The following is a 13,087-nucleotide window of genomic DNA, read 5'->3' on the forward strand; positions in this document are numbered from 1 at the left end:
TGAATTGTGGGTAAGACTACGGACCTTCCCTCGCCCCCTGCCAGCCACGGGATCCTGTGAGGCGCCTCAGAAGGTTTAAGTCCTCAATATGACGCCCCTCGCAGGCTTCTCCCTAGCTGGTGGCAGGCGCGGGCATGGCATGAAGACAATGCTAAGTGCCCTGGTCGTGTAGGTTGTGTTTCTGAGCGTCAAGGGAACAGAAACTAACCCTTATTATGCTTTTTTTTTTGTTATATAACGTGTCCCTTGACGGTGAATTGAACGTAAGGTAAATATAAAGAGAGAGAGAGAGAGAGAAAAAAAAATCTGAATCTTACAGTATTGAGTCAATTAAGTCCGTGCTAAGCTAACTAAACGGATCTCTCGCTTGCTTGTGGGTTTCGAAACTTCAGAACAATGAACCTTCACGAAATGGGTACGAAGGAAGGAGAAAATGGTGGTGAAGGTGGAGCAGAGAGAGAACACGGCCCACACTATCTCCACCACACTATTTTACTACACAAACAAGGGCGGAGAGGGACGAGGGAGAGAGAGGGAAAGGAGGATCTACGTGAACTCAGGTGGCGATGAATGGCGTGGGTGCTCTAGTGTCTAAAAGGGAAGCAAGGGCTTGGAGGAAATGTGATTCTGCTTAGCAAGGTACGCACGAATCTGCAATGCCCGACCGGTGGGGCCTGGACTACTGACACAGAGGCGAAACTGAGAAGAGGGGGTCAAGAGGAGTAGGAGGAGGGGTGGATAAGAGGAAAAGGAGGGGGAGCTACATTAGGAAGAAAGGAAGAGAAAAGAAGGAAAGGATGTTTGGGAAATTAACTAGTTGACATGGAGGAGGAGAAAAAAAAAATCGAACAAGGGGAAGAAAGACGGAGAGGGTGTTTGTGGAATAGAGTGGCTGACATGGAGAGGAGAGAAAAAAAAAAAAAAAGAGGGGCACTGAAGCTTCACTGAAGAAAGAAATGGACTTCTTAACTTGATACTGACAAAGAAGAAAGAGGAAGGCGAAGAAAACAAAACAAAATAAACAAACAAACAAACAAAAAAAAAGACGAGGAGGAGAAGAGATAAGCGAGGACTGACCAATACGATAACAAGATAATGGCAGAGGAAGCAGGAAGGCGTGGGAGTCCCGCGTGGGAAGGAAGGACTTAACAAGGATAGGAGGACACAGCGGCCTGACAGGATATTCAATTTTGGAAAGGAGGAAATGGAAACAGGAACACAGACCTGCGGGGGAGGATAAGGAGGAGGAAGGGGGGGAACGAGGTGGGAGAGGAGAGGGCTATTGCAAGGGTCAAAGGGGAAGGGAGTGAACACAATGGTGGCGGTAACATGACAACAAGGGAGAGGAGGAGGAGGAGGAGGAGGAGGAGGAGGAGGAGGAGGAAAGTGGAGGCAGATGAGATGACTCTGTTCTCTTTCACATAAAGAACCAGAATGGGTTCTAACAATACATACTGTACGTACTACATACAGGTAAACAGACAGGTATCTAGAGTGACAAGGCGCCTAGTCACCTTGTTTGAGGCGTAGGGGTAGGTGGGCGAATGCTCCTCCTCTCTAGCCTTCCCTTCCACCTCCGCGCACAGAGGAACACACAGGGAGCCCCTAAGAAGAGACCCTCTCACTGCCAACCTTCGCAGCGACACGGATGTTTAGCGCACCATCTCACACATCCAACACACACACACACACAATGCTTAATAAAAAAAAAAAAAAATCCACTACCAGGAAAACGTATCGTACGGACACTGCATTTGGGTTTGTTGTCTATAAAAAAAAATGTCACTTGCAATATCGTGATACTCCTACCGCACTGCTTGGATGGGTGGCGGTGATACGAGCAGTCTGTAATAGGGTGGCGTGAATGTTGACAGGAGAGCGTGAGTGGGTAGGGAAGGCGAACCAAGCATACCTCCTTAACATGTAGGTTCCTCGCTTGGCCGTGTCCTTCAGCGCGGACTCAAGTGCTTCGCTCACTCCTCAGGGTCACGCTAGACTATTATCATCACTTACAGGATCCTCACACACACACACACACACACACGCGCACACACACACACTAACGTGCCTCAGCTGTACCATTAAGTCTCGCCAGCTGATCCGAAGCCACACAGCCGCGAGTTGTTCCCTCACTGGCATCTGAGCGTGAAGGAAACGTGTCAAGGGTGCAAGTATCACTGTTATCACGCTAACATTTCCTCATCTCTCACTCAACCCCTCCCTATCCCCTTCTCTTCCTCTGCGCACGAGGACACCACGCCTCGCACTTCTCTCTTTACTTCTGACCTTTGATGCACATCTATGGCAGTGATCTCATGAATACCGATGGTGTTACGCTCATAAGGGTGATATTCCAGCGAGTGCCTGCCTTCACCCATCTGGCTCTGACTTGACTCACAGGCGATCATGTACAAGTCTCATATTGTTGAAACATTTCAGAATCTTATTAGTGTTCTTGTGGAGCGCATTAATTTTGATTACTCAAGTTCTCGTGTGTGTGTGTGTGTGTAAGAAGTACCGGAAACATAGCTCACTGGTTACTATTTGGGTTATCAAACATTTTTCTGCAATTATGTAAGTATTTAACTATTAAAACATGAAAGCAACCTACAAATCAGGGTTCTCTCTCACGTTTCTTATTTTTTCCTTTGCAGATTGATGGTGTAAAATGATAGAATCATGAAAACACTACTTATAGATTATTATTCGGGTTCACATTTTTTTTGAACTGATAGTCAAACTACTGAATCATGAAAACCTACAAATTCGGGTTCTTATGATTTTTTTTTTTGCAAGACTGATAATATTAAACTAATGAATCATGAAAACAACCCGTAAATTACATCATTCGCGTTTTCGTGTGCATTTTTTTTTCCAACTGATAGTGTTAAAGTAATGAATCATGAAACAACTTTCCTTTTAAACTCGTAAAAGCTTCCACTCGAACCTGATAAAAGAGGTGGAGATAGATGTACACATTTTTAACCACATTTTCCTCTCATCAAAAGTGTTATTAAAGGCCACAGTTACATTAGCCGGGTTCTCATGTGTGTCGCCGCTGCTGAAGCGAGGCCCTTATAAAAACAATCATTGCTGCCACGTCAGCAGCCCTGACGACCCTAGCAATTTTCATTCGCATCTGTTTGTAGCTTCTGATGGTGCAGAATCTATTGAACTGTCACTGGAGCCACGATAACAACCCCAATAACTTCCACTCGTTTCTTTTCTGTTGCTACTGACAATGCGGCAAGCTTGCGAATACTTCATAAATCCCTAGTAACTTCCACCAGAGTCTTTGTTGTTACTGTTAATGCGGGGTCCTTGGTAAACTAACACTGGAGCTACGGCAACCTTCCAAAGTACCCTAGTATCTTTCACGCCTGTTGTTTATTGTCAATGACGCAGAATCTTTGTTAAACTATCAATGGAGCTACGGTAACCCCCCAGGCGTCCCTATTAACTTCCCCTCGTTATTTCTTATTTTTGCTGTTGCCAGTGACGCAAAATCCTTGTTACACTATCACGGTGATAGCAATTCCACCGCTGCCGGAAGTAGTGAAGACGCTGAAACGTTTAGAATGCAATTCGGAATCTCTCTCTCTCTCTCTCACACACACACACACACACACTACACCTCTACATCTTCTGAACAGCACAACGAAAGCGGTGCTACACCCAGGTACTCTCGCTAGAAAATAGGGGATGTGGGGGAACCTACTTTTTACATTCTTCACTAGTCGTACTTTATATAAATGATTAGTGTGTTTCGTAGCTTTTACATAAGCATGCTAGCATCATCTGGAGGCGTGTGGGGAGGATGGGGGGAGGACAAAGGAAAGCTGTGCAGGGGCAGGGGGAAGATGGGTTAGGTTTGTGTGGAGTTTGCAAAGGTGAGGGGGTGGGTTAGACACAACAATTAAGACGCTTTGTCAAAAATATAAAGTATTGGTCCAATGTCAACTCTCGCTTTATTGATACCGGGGAATGAGTGAGTGAATGCAATGGAGGAAATGAAGGGTGGTGGAAATGAAGGTACTGGGAATGAAACGAGGAAAACAGCGAATAAATAGAGTACTTTGTGACATACAAGAGGAAAATTTTTAGTTGTAATACGAAATAGAAAAAAAAAATAAAAAAGAAATATCATATTAATGATACACAAAGAAGAAGAAAAGCACACACAAGGAGAGGAAAGAAGTACAAGTTAATATACAATAGAAAATTTTGAGTTTTTTTTTTTTCGTTTCAGAAATGCTTGATAAAAATAAAATAAATAAATTACTGTGTAAGCAACACGAAATATATACTATATTGTGCAGGTATATACATATTTATAAGTAAATAAGAAAATAGGTAAGTAGATAAGCAATAAAAATTCACCTTTCGAGATTATGACCTTAAGTGGCTGATATTTAAAACCACAAAAAAAAAAAAAAAAAAAAAAATACAGAAAAGAGAGGTTTGTATAATATATATATATATATATATATATATATATATATATATATATATATATATATATATATATATATATATATATATATATATATATATATATATATATATATATATATATATATATATATATATATAAAGAACTGGTTGAAAACTGAGCTGAAAGAAACACAAACAAATAAATACTAAGATTTAAGAACAGCGAGGAGTCTTAGCAATAGGAGGAGGGGATGGTGGAGGGGCGGAGTGGGAGAGGAGGTAGGCGGTCGGGAGAGGTAGCGGAGGTGGAGGTAGTGGAGTCCAGTTTAGCAGGGGAAGTGTTAAAATTCGCTTGAGTGGAGGTTGGGATGGTTGGATGGATGAATGGATGGATGGATGGGGAGGGGGAGAGGAAAGTGTGGGAAAAAAAAAAAGAAAAAAGAAAAAAAAAAGAGAAAAGAATTATAAGACAATGAAAACCGGGGGTATAGAAAACGAAGTGTAGGTGAGTTTTCTGTAGTTATCAGATACTTGGATAGCGCCTTTGTCTTACGTCTGATACAAACTGCTAGTCGGTATGACACTACAAAACAGGCTACCATCAGACTATAGGAGTTACTGACTGACCTACACGGGAATCTCCTACTGTGATACGTATCATGAGCAACTCTAGTGGTGGGTGTCCGTACAAACTGCCTCGCCTGCAAAATAGTTCTATGGTGTATCTTTTGAATTCATTTGTGTGTGGACAGGAAAAGTTGCCGCGCCGGGCAGAACTCGTGAGCAGACTAACTCAATCTCGGGCGTGGTGATGCTGTGGCCTGGGCGTCTGCTCCTGCCCTGCTGACGAAGGTTCGGGTGTGGAGGGAGGGGTGGAGGTATGGTGGGGTGGAGGAAAGGGGGATGGAAGAGCCAGCATCACCACAGCCACCACCAAGTCCCCGTTAGCAGATCCAGCCCTGAACGCTAGGGTCTCCCCTCGATTCCTCACGCGGGGAACAGAAAACGGGGAAGAAATGCTCAGGCCAGACTAAAGGAAACAGACCAACATGAATCCCTAAGTTCAGGAAGCCTTAACCGCCACAGCCGCCGCAGCCGCCGCAGCCGCCACACCCACCACACCCACCGCAGCCCCCGCAGCCGCCGCAGCCCCCGCACGAGCCGCAGCCGCCGCAGCCGTCGCCGATGCAAGACCTGAGGAAGGAGTTGTGAGGCGTGCAGTCTGCGTAGTAGCCGAGGGCGTGCAGCAGGCTCAGCTTCTCCACGGGGATGCGGTTGGTCTGGCCCACCACGGGGCGGTCTGGGCGAGGCTGGCACAGCACGTGAAGCACCGCAGCACTCAGGGCCAGCGAGATGTTCTCCACCAGGCACGGGTTGCCCACTCCGACCTGTGGGCACACGGGGAGTACAGCATGGCGGGCAACCACTCGTGTTTAGCGGCAAGGGAATACGCTCATGGTAATAAATCACTTTCACACCAATTTCCGTATTATGAAACGCTTCGCTCTCTCACCAAGACTATGTTCCAAGGCCACAGGGATGATTAGCCGAGTTTTCATGAGTGTTTCATCAGTTAATAATATAAAAATAGTTAATCACCCTTAAAAATCCGTGTCACTTCAACTAGAGCCTTTTGAAAGTGAAGGAGGTGCGGCGCAGAAGCGTTGCAGAATATGGCCCACACACTCACCATGTTTAGCGTCTTACCCTCACCCTCAATCTCAGTCCTCTGTAACGCATTTGTAAGTCCTCAGGTTTTGTAAGACTGTCATCGGATTAGAGAATTTGAGCCGGAGGTAACTCACAAAGCACAGCAGACTAACCGACCTGTGTCCTTTGTCTGCTGCAGTGTCGCGTCCTCTAATCTACTTTTCAAAAGTCATCGAACTCAAGACGAAGGGAAACACGGAACACAGCGAGGTATTCAGGGCTGTATTCTAGAGTACTTTGTTCTTTCATCAGGAATATTCTTAGCGACCGGAAAGGCCATAAGGGTTTTCAAGTCTTCATAATTCAAATGCCAGTTTAACAAAAAATCTATACATGCAAACCCATGAAAAACACGACTTATCATCTTTGAAAATACTTAGTAGGGGTTGTAAGGGTTTTCAACAAGTCTTCATAATTCAAATGATAGTTTAACAAATATTCTGTCTGTATAGATAGGAAAATTTGCAAAGAAAAGAAAAAAAAACACTATCACCTTTTGGGGTTTTTGAAAACTGTTATGAGTTTCCAACGTTTTTAAGAACATGATGATTAGCGGAACCTTATCTCCAACACTTCCTTACTTCCAATATTGTCCTACCTTACCTCCAAAGCACCTCATCTTCCCTTCTTATCTCCAGCATCTCCTTGCCTACCCCCTCCTTACCTCCAAAGCATCACATCTTCCCTCCTCCTTACCTCCAGCACCAATTTTTGCCTACTTCTTAACCTCCAAGGCACCTCATCTTCCCTCCTCACCTCCAGCACTTCTTTGCCTATCCCCTTCTTACCTCCAAAACACCTCATCTTCCCTCCTTACCTCCAACACCTCCCTGCTTACCCCTCCTTACCTCCAAAACACCTCATCTTCCCTCCTCCTTACCTCCAACACCTCTCCCATCCCTTTACCTCCAATGCCTCCATCATGTCCTTACCTCCAACACGCCTCTCTCCATGTCGATCGTGACGCCGCCGAGACAGAAGGTGTACTCTCGCCTCTCGTAGGGCAGAATGACGGAACGGTGCTGGAACTGTCGCAGCATGTGGATGTGCAGCGCCAGGTGGCCAGGGGAGCCTGGTCTTCCACGCCCGTCTGAAGGGGACACCGCCCATCTTAATCACGCCCGCACTAATTCAAAAAAAGGGTAAGACTAGTGAAGTAAAAAAAAAAAGTAAACATTCAATTGAACACTACAAGAATGCGGTGGTGTGTGGTTTTGCTCGTGTCAGGCGCCACTTTGTCAACATTTTTCCATCATTTTCATCACCAATTTGTTCTTTGTAGGTAAATTTTCTGGATTTTTTTTTTTAAGGGATTATCTCTTTTTTTTTTTCTTTCGTTTCATGTAAGTGGTTAAAAAATTCTGCGTTCTGATTGGTGACTGGGCTGCAGGCTGAGCTGTGATTGGATGGTTGTTGTTGTTGTTGCGAGGGAGAGAAGCAGGCTGAGGCACAGAAGCACAGAAATTCTACCGCATCAATAACAAAAAGAAAAAAAAAAAAAAATAAAATAAAATAAAAAAATAAATAAAATAAAAAAAACAAAAGCGACAGGAAAAGAATGATTGGGAAAATTTACGTTTTTTCTTTTTTATGACAATTTCACCAAGTTTGCATGATTATCTACATATTTCTTTTATTCTTTTATTTTTATGTCTCTAACTCTGAAAGAAATAAGTAAATTAAGACAACTGTTACTGATCTAGTAAATTATATTTCTAGTGGTAGCAGAGAGAGAGAGAGAGAGAGAGAGAGAGAGAGAGAGAGAGAGAGAGAGAGAGAGAGAGAAGAGAGAGAGAGAGAGAGAGAGAGAGAGAGAGAGAGAGAGAGAGAGACAGAGACAGAGACAGAGAGAGCAGAGAGACAGAGACAGAGACAGAGAGAGAGAGAGAGAGAGAGAGAGAGAGACGAGAGAGAGAGAGAGAGAGAGAGAGAGAGAGAGAGAGAGAGAGAGAGAGAGAGCAACAAAACAAGAAACAGAGAACTAGACAGACAGACGGAGACAGAACCATACATACAACGAGAAGGACAAAAGACAAACCTAACCGGAGAGACAGGGAAACGGACAGAAACACGGACAGACAGACACAGAAACAGACAGAAACAGTTAACCAGACAGACAGACAGGTAGACAAAGACAGAAACATACCACACACACTGAAACAAAAACAAAAACAGAACCAGAGGAAGACAAAGGAGAGAGAATAGAAAAAAAAAAAAAGACAAAACAAGAGCAACAGAAAACGAGAACCTGACAGAAAAAACACACAAGGAGATACAGAAAGACAGGAAACAGACAGAATCAGAGAAATAAAGACACAGAGAGAGGAGAGAGAGAGAGAGAGAGAGAGAGAGGAGAGAGAGAGAGAGAGATGAGAGAGAGAGAGAGGGAGAGAGAGAGAGAGAGAGAGAGAGAGAGAGAGAGCCAAGGAACACAACCATCACGGCACAGCACCACAACACGTTCACGGTTCACTGTTCACAGGTTCACTCGGGTGCTAGTGGTGGGTGTGGGATCGCCTGGCCACGGTACACGGTACACAAAGACAGCCCACAAGTCAGTCAGGAAGCCAAGCGGCTAATTAAAGGAGCGGCAGGTGCGTCACGATCCTCAGTCAACAGGTGCGAGGTAACAGGTGTGTAGGAGAGGTAATTGAGCATCCCTGAGAACACCTGAGTTATGGACGTAAATACCTGATGATTATTAACTTTATTATTTTTGACGTAACTTGTTTTTTAATGATTTTTAGAAGTATTCTTTTCGACATTATCTGGGTTTGCTTATCTTTTTTATTTTTTTACTTTTTTTTTTTTACATATTAGGATTTAATGAGAAAATTCAATGCTAAATTTACTTACCAATCTCTAACATTTGTAAGTTGATATATGTAAAAAAATCTAACATGTCTTTCAAATAATTTTGACATTCAGCACTTAAAAAAAAGTTCGTTATTTATAAGTTTTTTTTTTTTTTCGACATTAACATTTTCCTTTCAATATCGGACATGGAAAAGTGTACAACCTAACTCTTGGCAATTACAATATTATTTTACTAAGTTTTTTCACATTCATCAAAACATTTCTTTAAATTCCCATGACATTCCTTCCTTCACCAGGACACTTCATTACACCTGTGACCTTCAGATCGCCACTGGGCACCTGCGTGGACACCTGAAGGCATGAGGAGACACACACACACACACACGCGCACTCAGGCAAGCACCCTCACACCTCGACCGCTATTCACACGGGAGTAATCATGCTAGTACACCACCACCTCACGACTCATCCCGAGCGAATCAGCGGCGGACCGAAGGGCAGGCGTCCACCTCACAGCCTCACTACAGCACTACTCTACCCACACAGCCAACACTCAACACGCATGCGGGAGTGAATGAGGGCGATGAGGGGGAAGCAAACCCAGACGTGCAGCCCTCTAGTATTGTGAGGGGTGAGGGTTGGGGGTGGAGGAGCTGGAGGTGGTGGGGGAATGAGAGGATGAGTGGGACAGCTTTCTCCTTTTTTTTTTTTTTTTTTTCTTTTGGTGGGGGGAGAAGACCTGGAGGGTGCCGTTTTGTTGTGTGTGTGTGTGTGTGTGTGTGTGTGTGTGTGTGTGTGTGTGTGTGTGTGTGTGTGTGTGTGTGTGTGTGTGTGTGTGTGTGTGTGTGTGTGTGTGTTTCTCATAGCTCGTGGTACATGCTCTCAGTCATACTCGTGTTGTGTGTGTGTGTGTGTGTGTGTGTGTGTGTGTGTGTGTGTGTGTGCGCGCGCAAGTGACACTGGGAAAAGCTTCACACAATATTACAAACTTTCCGTCTTTTTCTACAACTAGTGACAATTTTTTTCTTCATTTTTTGGGGGCTGGGGATGTCTCGTGATGAACACACATATACAAATAGATGCATAAAAAAAAAAATACAAGTGGGGTTTATGGAAAAAAATGGATCAATGGGGGAGGCTTCAGAATCGAGCTAAAAAAAGAAAAAGTGAGTTGTGTGAAGGTGAGTGAGAGAAAACGGGAGAACGATGCCTTAGTGCAACAAAAAACGGGGATGTTAGGGCCGAGTGAGTTTTCTGATAGTGAAGGGGGAACAAAAAAGAAAGAAAAAAAGTATCGTGTGTGTGTGTGTGTGTGTGTGTGTGTGTGTGTGTGTGTGTGTGTGTGTGTGTGTGTGTGTGTGTGTGTGTGTGTGTGTGTGTGTGTGTGTGTGTGTGTGTGTGTGTGTGTGTGTGTGTGTGTGTGTGTGGACTCAAAACCCAGATGAAAAAAAAAAGGAAACGAATTGATAATCGGATGGAGGCTTTGAAGTGTGTAGGGAGGGAGGGAGGGAAGGAGGGAGGGAGGGGGGTAGGGAAAGGAGCGAAGCAGGAACTTATGGGGAGGAAATAAGGAGGGATGGAAGGAGGTAGAAAGGGAGAGGAGGAGGGAGGGGAAGGAAAGAGGGAAGGAAACAGAGGAGGCGTTTTAAGATGAAAAAGGAAAAGGTAAACAGGGATGAAGGAAAGGAAGATGAGGAGAAAGGATGGAGAGGGGAGAGAGGGAGAGGGGAGAGAGGGGAGAGTGAGGTGAGGACTTGAAAGACCCTATAGTGAACTTAGCTTGACTTAAGCGGACTTGCCAACTTGATGGGGGAGAGGAAGGAGAGATGAGAGATGGGGAGGTAGGGAGAAAGAGAGACTTACAGTAAGGAATGAAATAAAAAAAAAAAGAGAAAGAGAACGTAAGGAAAGAAAGGTAAGAGGAGTAACATAAAAAAAGTGAGAGGTAAGTGAGAGGATATTAGTAAGAGGAAGAGGAGGAAAGAGAGGGGAGGAAAGAGAGGAAAGAAGGGATTAAAGGAGTGAATGGATGCTATGTAGGAGAGAGAGAGGAAGAGAGAGAGAGAGAGAGAGAGAGAGAGAGAGAGAGAGAGAGAGAGAGAGATGAGAGAGAGAGAGAGAGAGAGAGAGAGAGAGAGAGAGAGAGAGAGAGAGAGAGAGAGAATGGTAGAAAAAGAAGGTGAAAAAGGTGGGGGGAAGAAACAATAGAAAAGAAAAATAAATAAGTTCAGTAAAAATAAGAATAGGACAACGAAGGAAAGGTGAAAGATAAAAAAAAAATTAAAGAGGGAGAGGAAGAGATATGCATTTCCACAAAAAAAGAAAACGTGGTAAAGGAATGAAGGAAAAAAAAAAAGGAAATTTCAAGAAGGAAAGAATAAACTTGAATACATTATTACAAAGAAGGGATGGAAAAAAAAAAAGATCTAAACGAGAAAACAAAACGAATATCGTACCACAAAAAGGAAGGATTCGGGGAGGAAAGGAAAGGAAAGAAAAGGAGATTTGGAGAAAAGAAACTTAAAAGCATTGCCACGGAAAAGAAAAGTCTGGGAAAGGAGAGAGAGAGAGAGAGAGAGAGAGAGAGAGAGAGAGAGAGAGAGAGAGAGAGAGAGAGGAGAGAGAGAGAGAGAGAGAGAGAGAGAGAGAGAGGCGAGAGGAGAGAGAGAGAGAGAAGAGAGAGAGAGAGAGAGAGAGAGAGGAGAGATAATAAGGGAGATAAGAAGAAACTTGAATACATTACCACGAAAGAGAAGGATTAGGGAAGGAAAGAGATGGAATAAAAAAAAAAATTGAAGGAGAGAGAACTTGAATATAATACCACGAAAAAGGAAGGATCAGGGGGAAGGAAATGGAAGGAAAAAGGAGATTTAAAGAAGGGAGCAGGAAACTTGTATACATTGGGAAGGAAAGGAGAAAAAAAAATGAAGTGAGGAAAGAAAAAAATTACAAAAAAAAAATCAAGTGAGAAAGGAAAAATGACAGATTCCCACAAACAAGGGGAGGTTTGGGCAATGAGTAGTAGTCCTTGTCTCTGTGTTTCGTCAAGGGTGAGTGAGCACAGCTGTCCAACACACACTGATTAAGGGGCGACTGAATCCTGACAAATCTCGAGTAGCATCCCCTAGCAAAACACCTCTCCGTTTTCTGTTACGGGAGGCTGGGGAGAGTCAAAGAGAAGACAAAATGAAAACAAGAAGAAATATGGTAACTCTTCGAAAAAATTTGGCTAACACTATTTATGAATTTTTTTTCTCTTTTTGTTTTCTGTTTTGGAATGCTGAGATAAGTCGAAGGAAGAAGAAGAAGAAGAAGAAGAAGAAGAAGAAGAGGAGAGAGAGAGAGAGAGAGAGAGAGAGAGAGAGAGAGAAGAGAGAGGAGAGAGAGAGAGAGAGAGAGAGATGAGAGAGAGAGAGAGAGAGAGAGAGAAGAAAGGTAATAATAACCACCATTCGGAAAATTGGCAAATATTGTTTATGAATATATTTTTCTCTCATTTTGTTTTCTGTTTTGGGATTCTAAGAAAAGTCTAAGGAAGGAAGAAGAAAGGAAGAAGAAAGGAAGAAGAGAGAGAGAGAGAGAGAGAGAGAGAGAGAGAGAGAGAGAGAGAGAGAGAGAGAGAGAGAGAGAGAGAGAGAGAGAGAGAGAGAGAGAGAGAGAGAGAGAGAATGAAAAATTATGCTCTCGAAATTTTTACTAATACCATTAATGATTTTTCTCCCTTTTTTCTATTTTCTAGGAGGAGAAAGAGGGAAAACTGATGGGAGGGAGCGATTATAGAGATGTTGCGGAGTTCGAGGAGAGTTGTGGAAGGTGGGGAAGGGAAGGGCAGGATGAGGGGAAGGAATATTGGTGTTTTGGGGAAGTAAGTGAGGGGGGGATGAATGTGAAAGGAATAGGGGAGGTGTGAGGGGAGAGGAGAGAAGGGAGGAAGGGAGGGAGGGAGGGAGGGGGGGAGAGGTGGTGGTGGGGGTGAGGGAGAGGAAGAGAGAGGAGGGGGTATGAAGGAGGGAAGGAGCGCCACGCGAACCTCAGTCACCCCAGCTGTGTTTGGGGTGAGTTAGGTTAGGTTAGATAAGGTAAGGTAAGGTAAATTACTTGACCTAATGTAACCCGTCCTACCTCA

General features: G+C 43.9%; 1 protein-coding gene across 1 annotated transcript in view; it reads right to left on the reverse strand.

The window, feature by feature from the left end:
- Window positions 1-4,605: 4,605 nt before the first annotated feature.
- Window positions 4,606-13,087, reverse strand: part of LOC135112160 (uncharacterized) — a 90,163-nt gene continuing 81,681 nt past the window's right edge. The window contains exons 13-14 of the mRNA XM_064026238.1: window positions 7,077-7,234; window positions 4,606-5,822 (exon numbers count right to left, since the gene is read on the reverse strand). Coding sequence (XP_063882308.1) covers window positions 5,508-5,822; window positions 7,077-7,234 — 473 coding nt within the window. The 3' untranslated portion in view covers window positions 4,606-5,507. The remainder of the gene's footprint in view (window positions 5,823-7,076; window positions 7,235-13,087) is intronic.

This window comes from Scylla paramamosain, chromosome 23, assembly GCF_035594125.1.
Source record: "Scylla paramamosain isolate STU-SP2022 chromosome 23, ASM3559412v1, whole genome shotgun sequence".
In the NCBI taxonomy this organism is placed as follows: domain Eukaryota; kingdom Metazoa; phylum Arthropoda; class Malacostraca; order Decapoda; family Portunidae; genus Scylla; species Scylla paramamosain.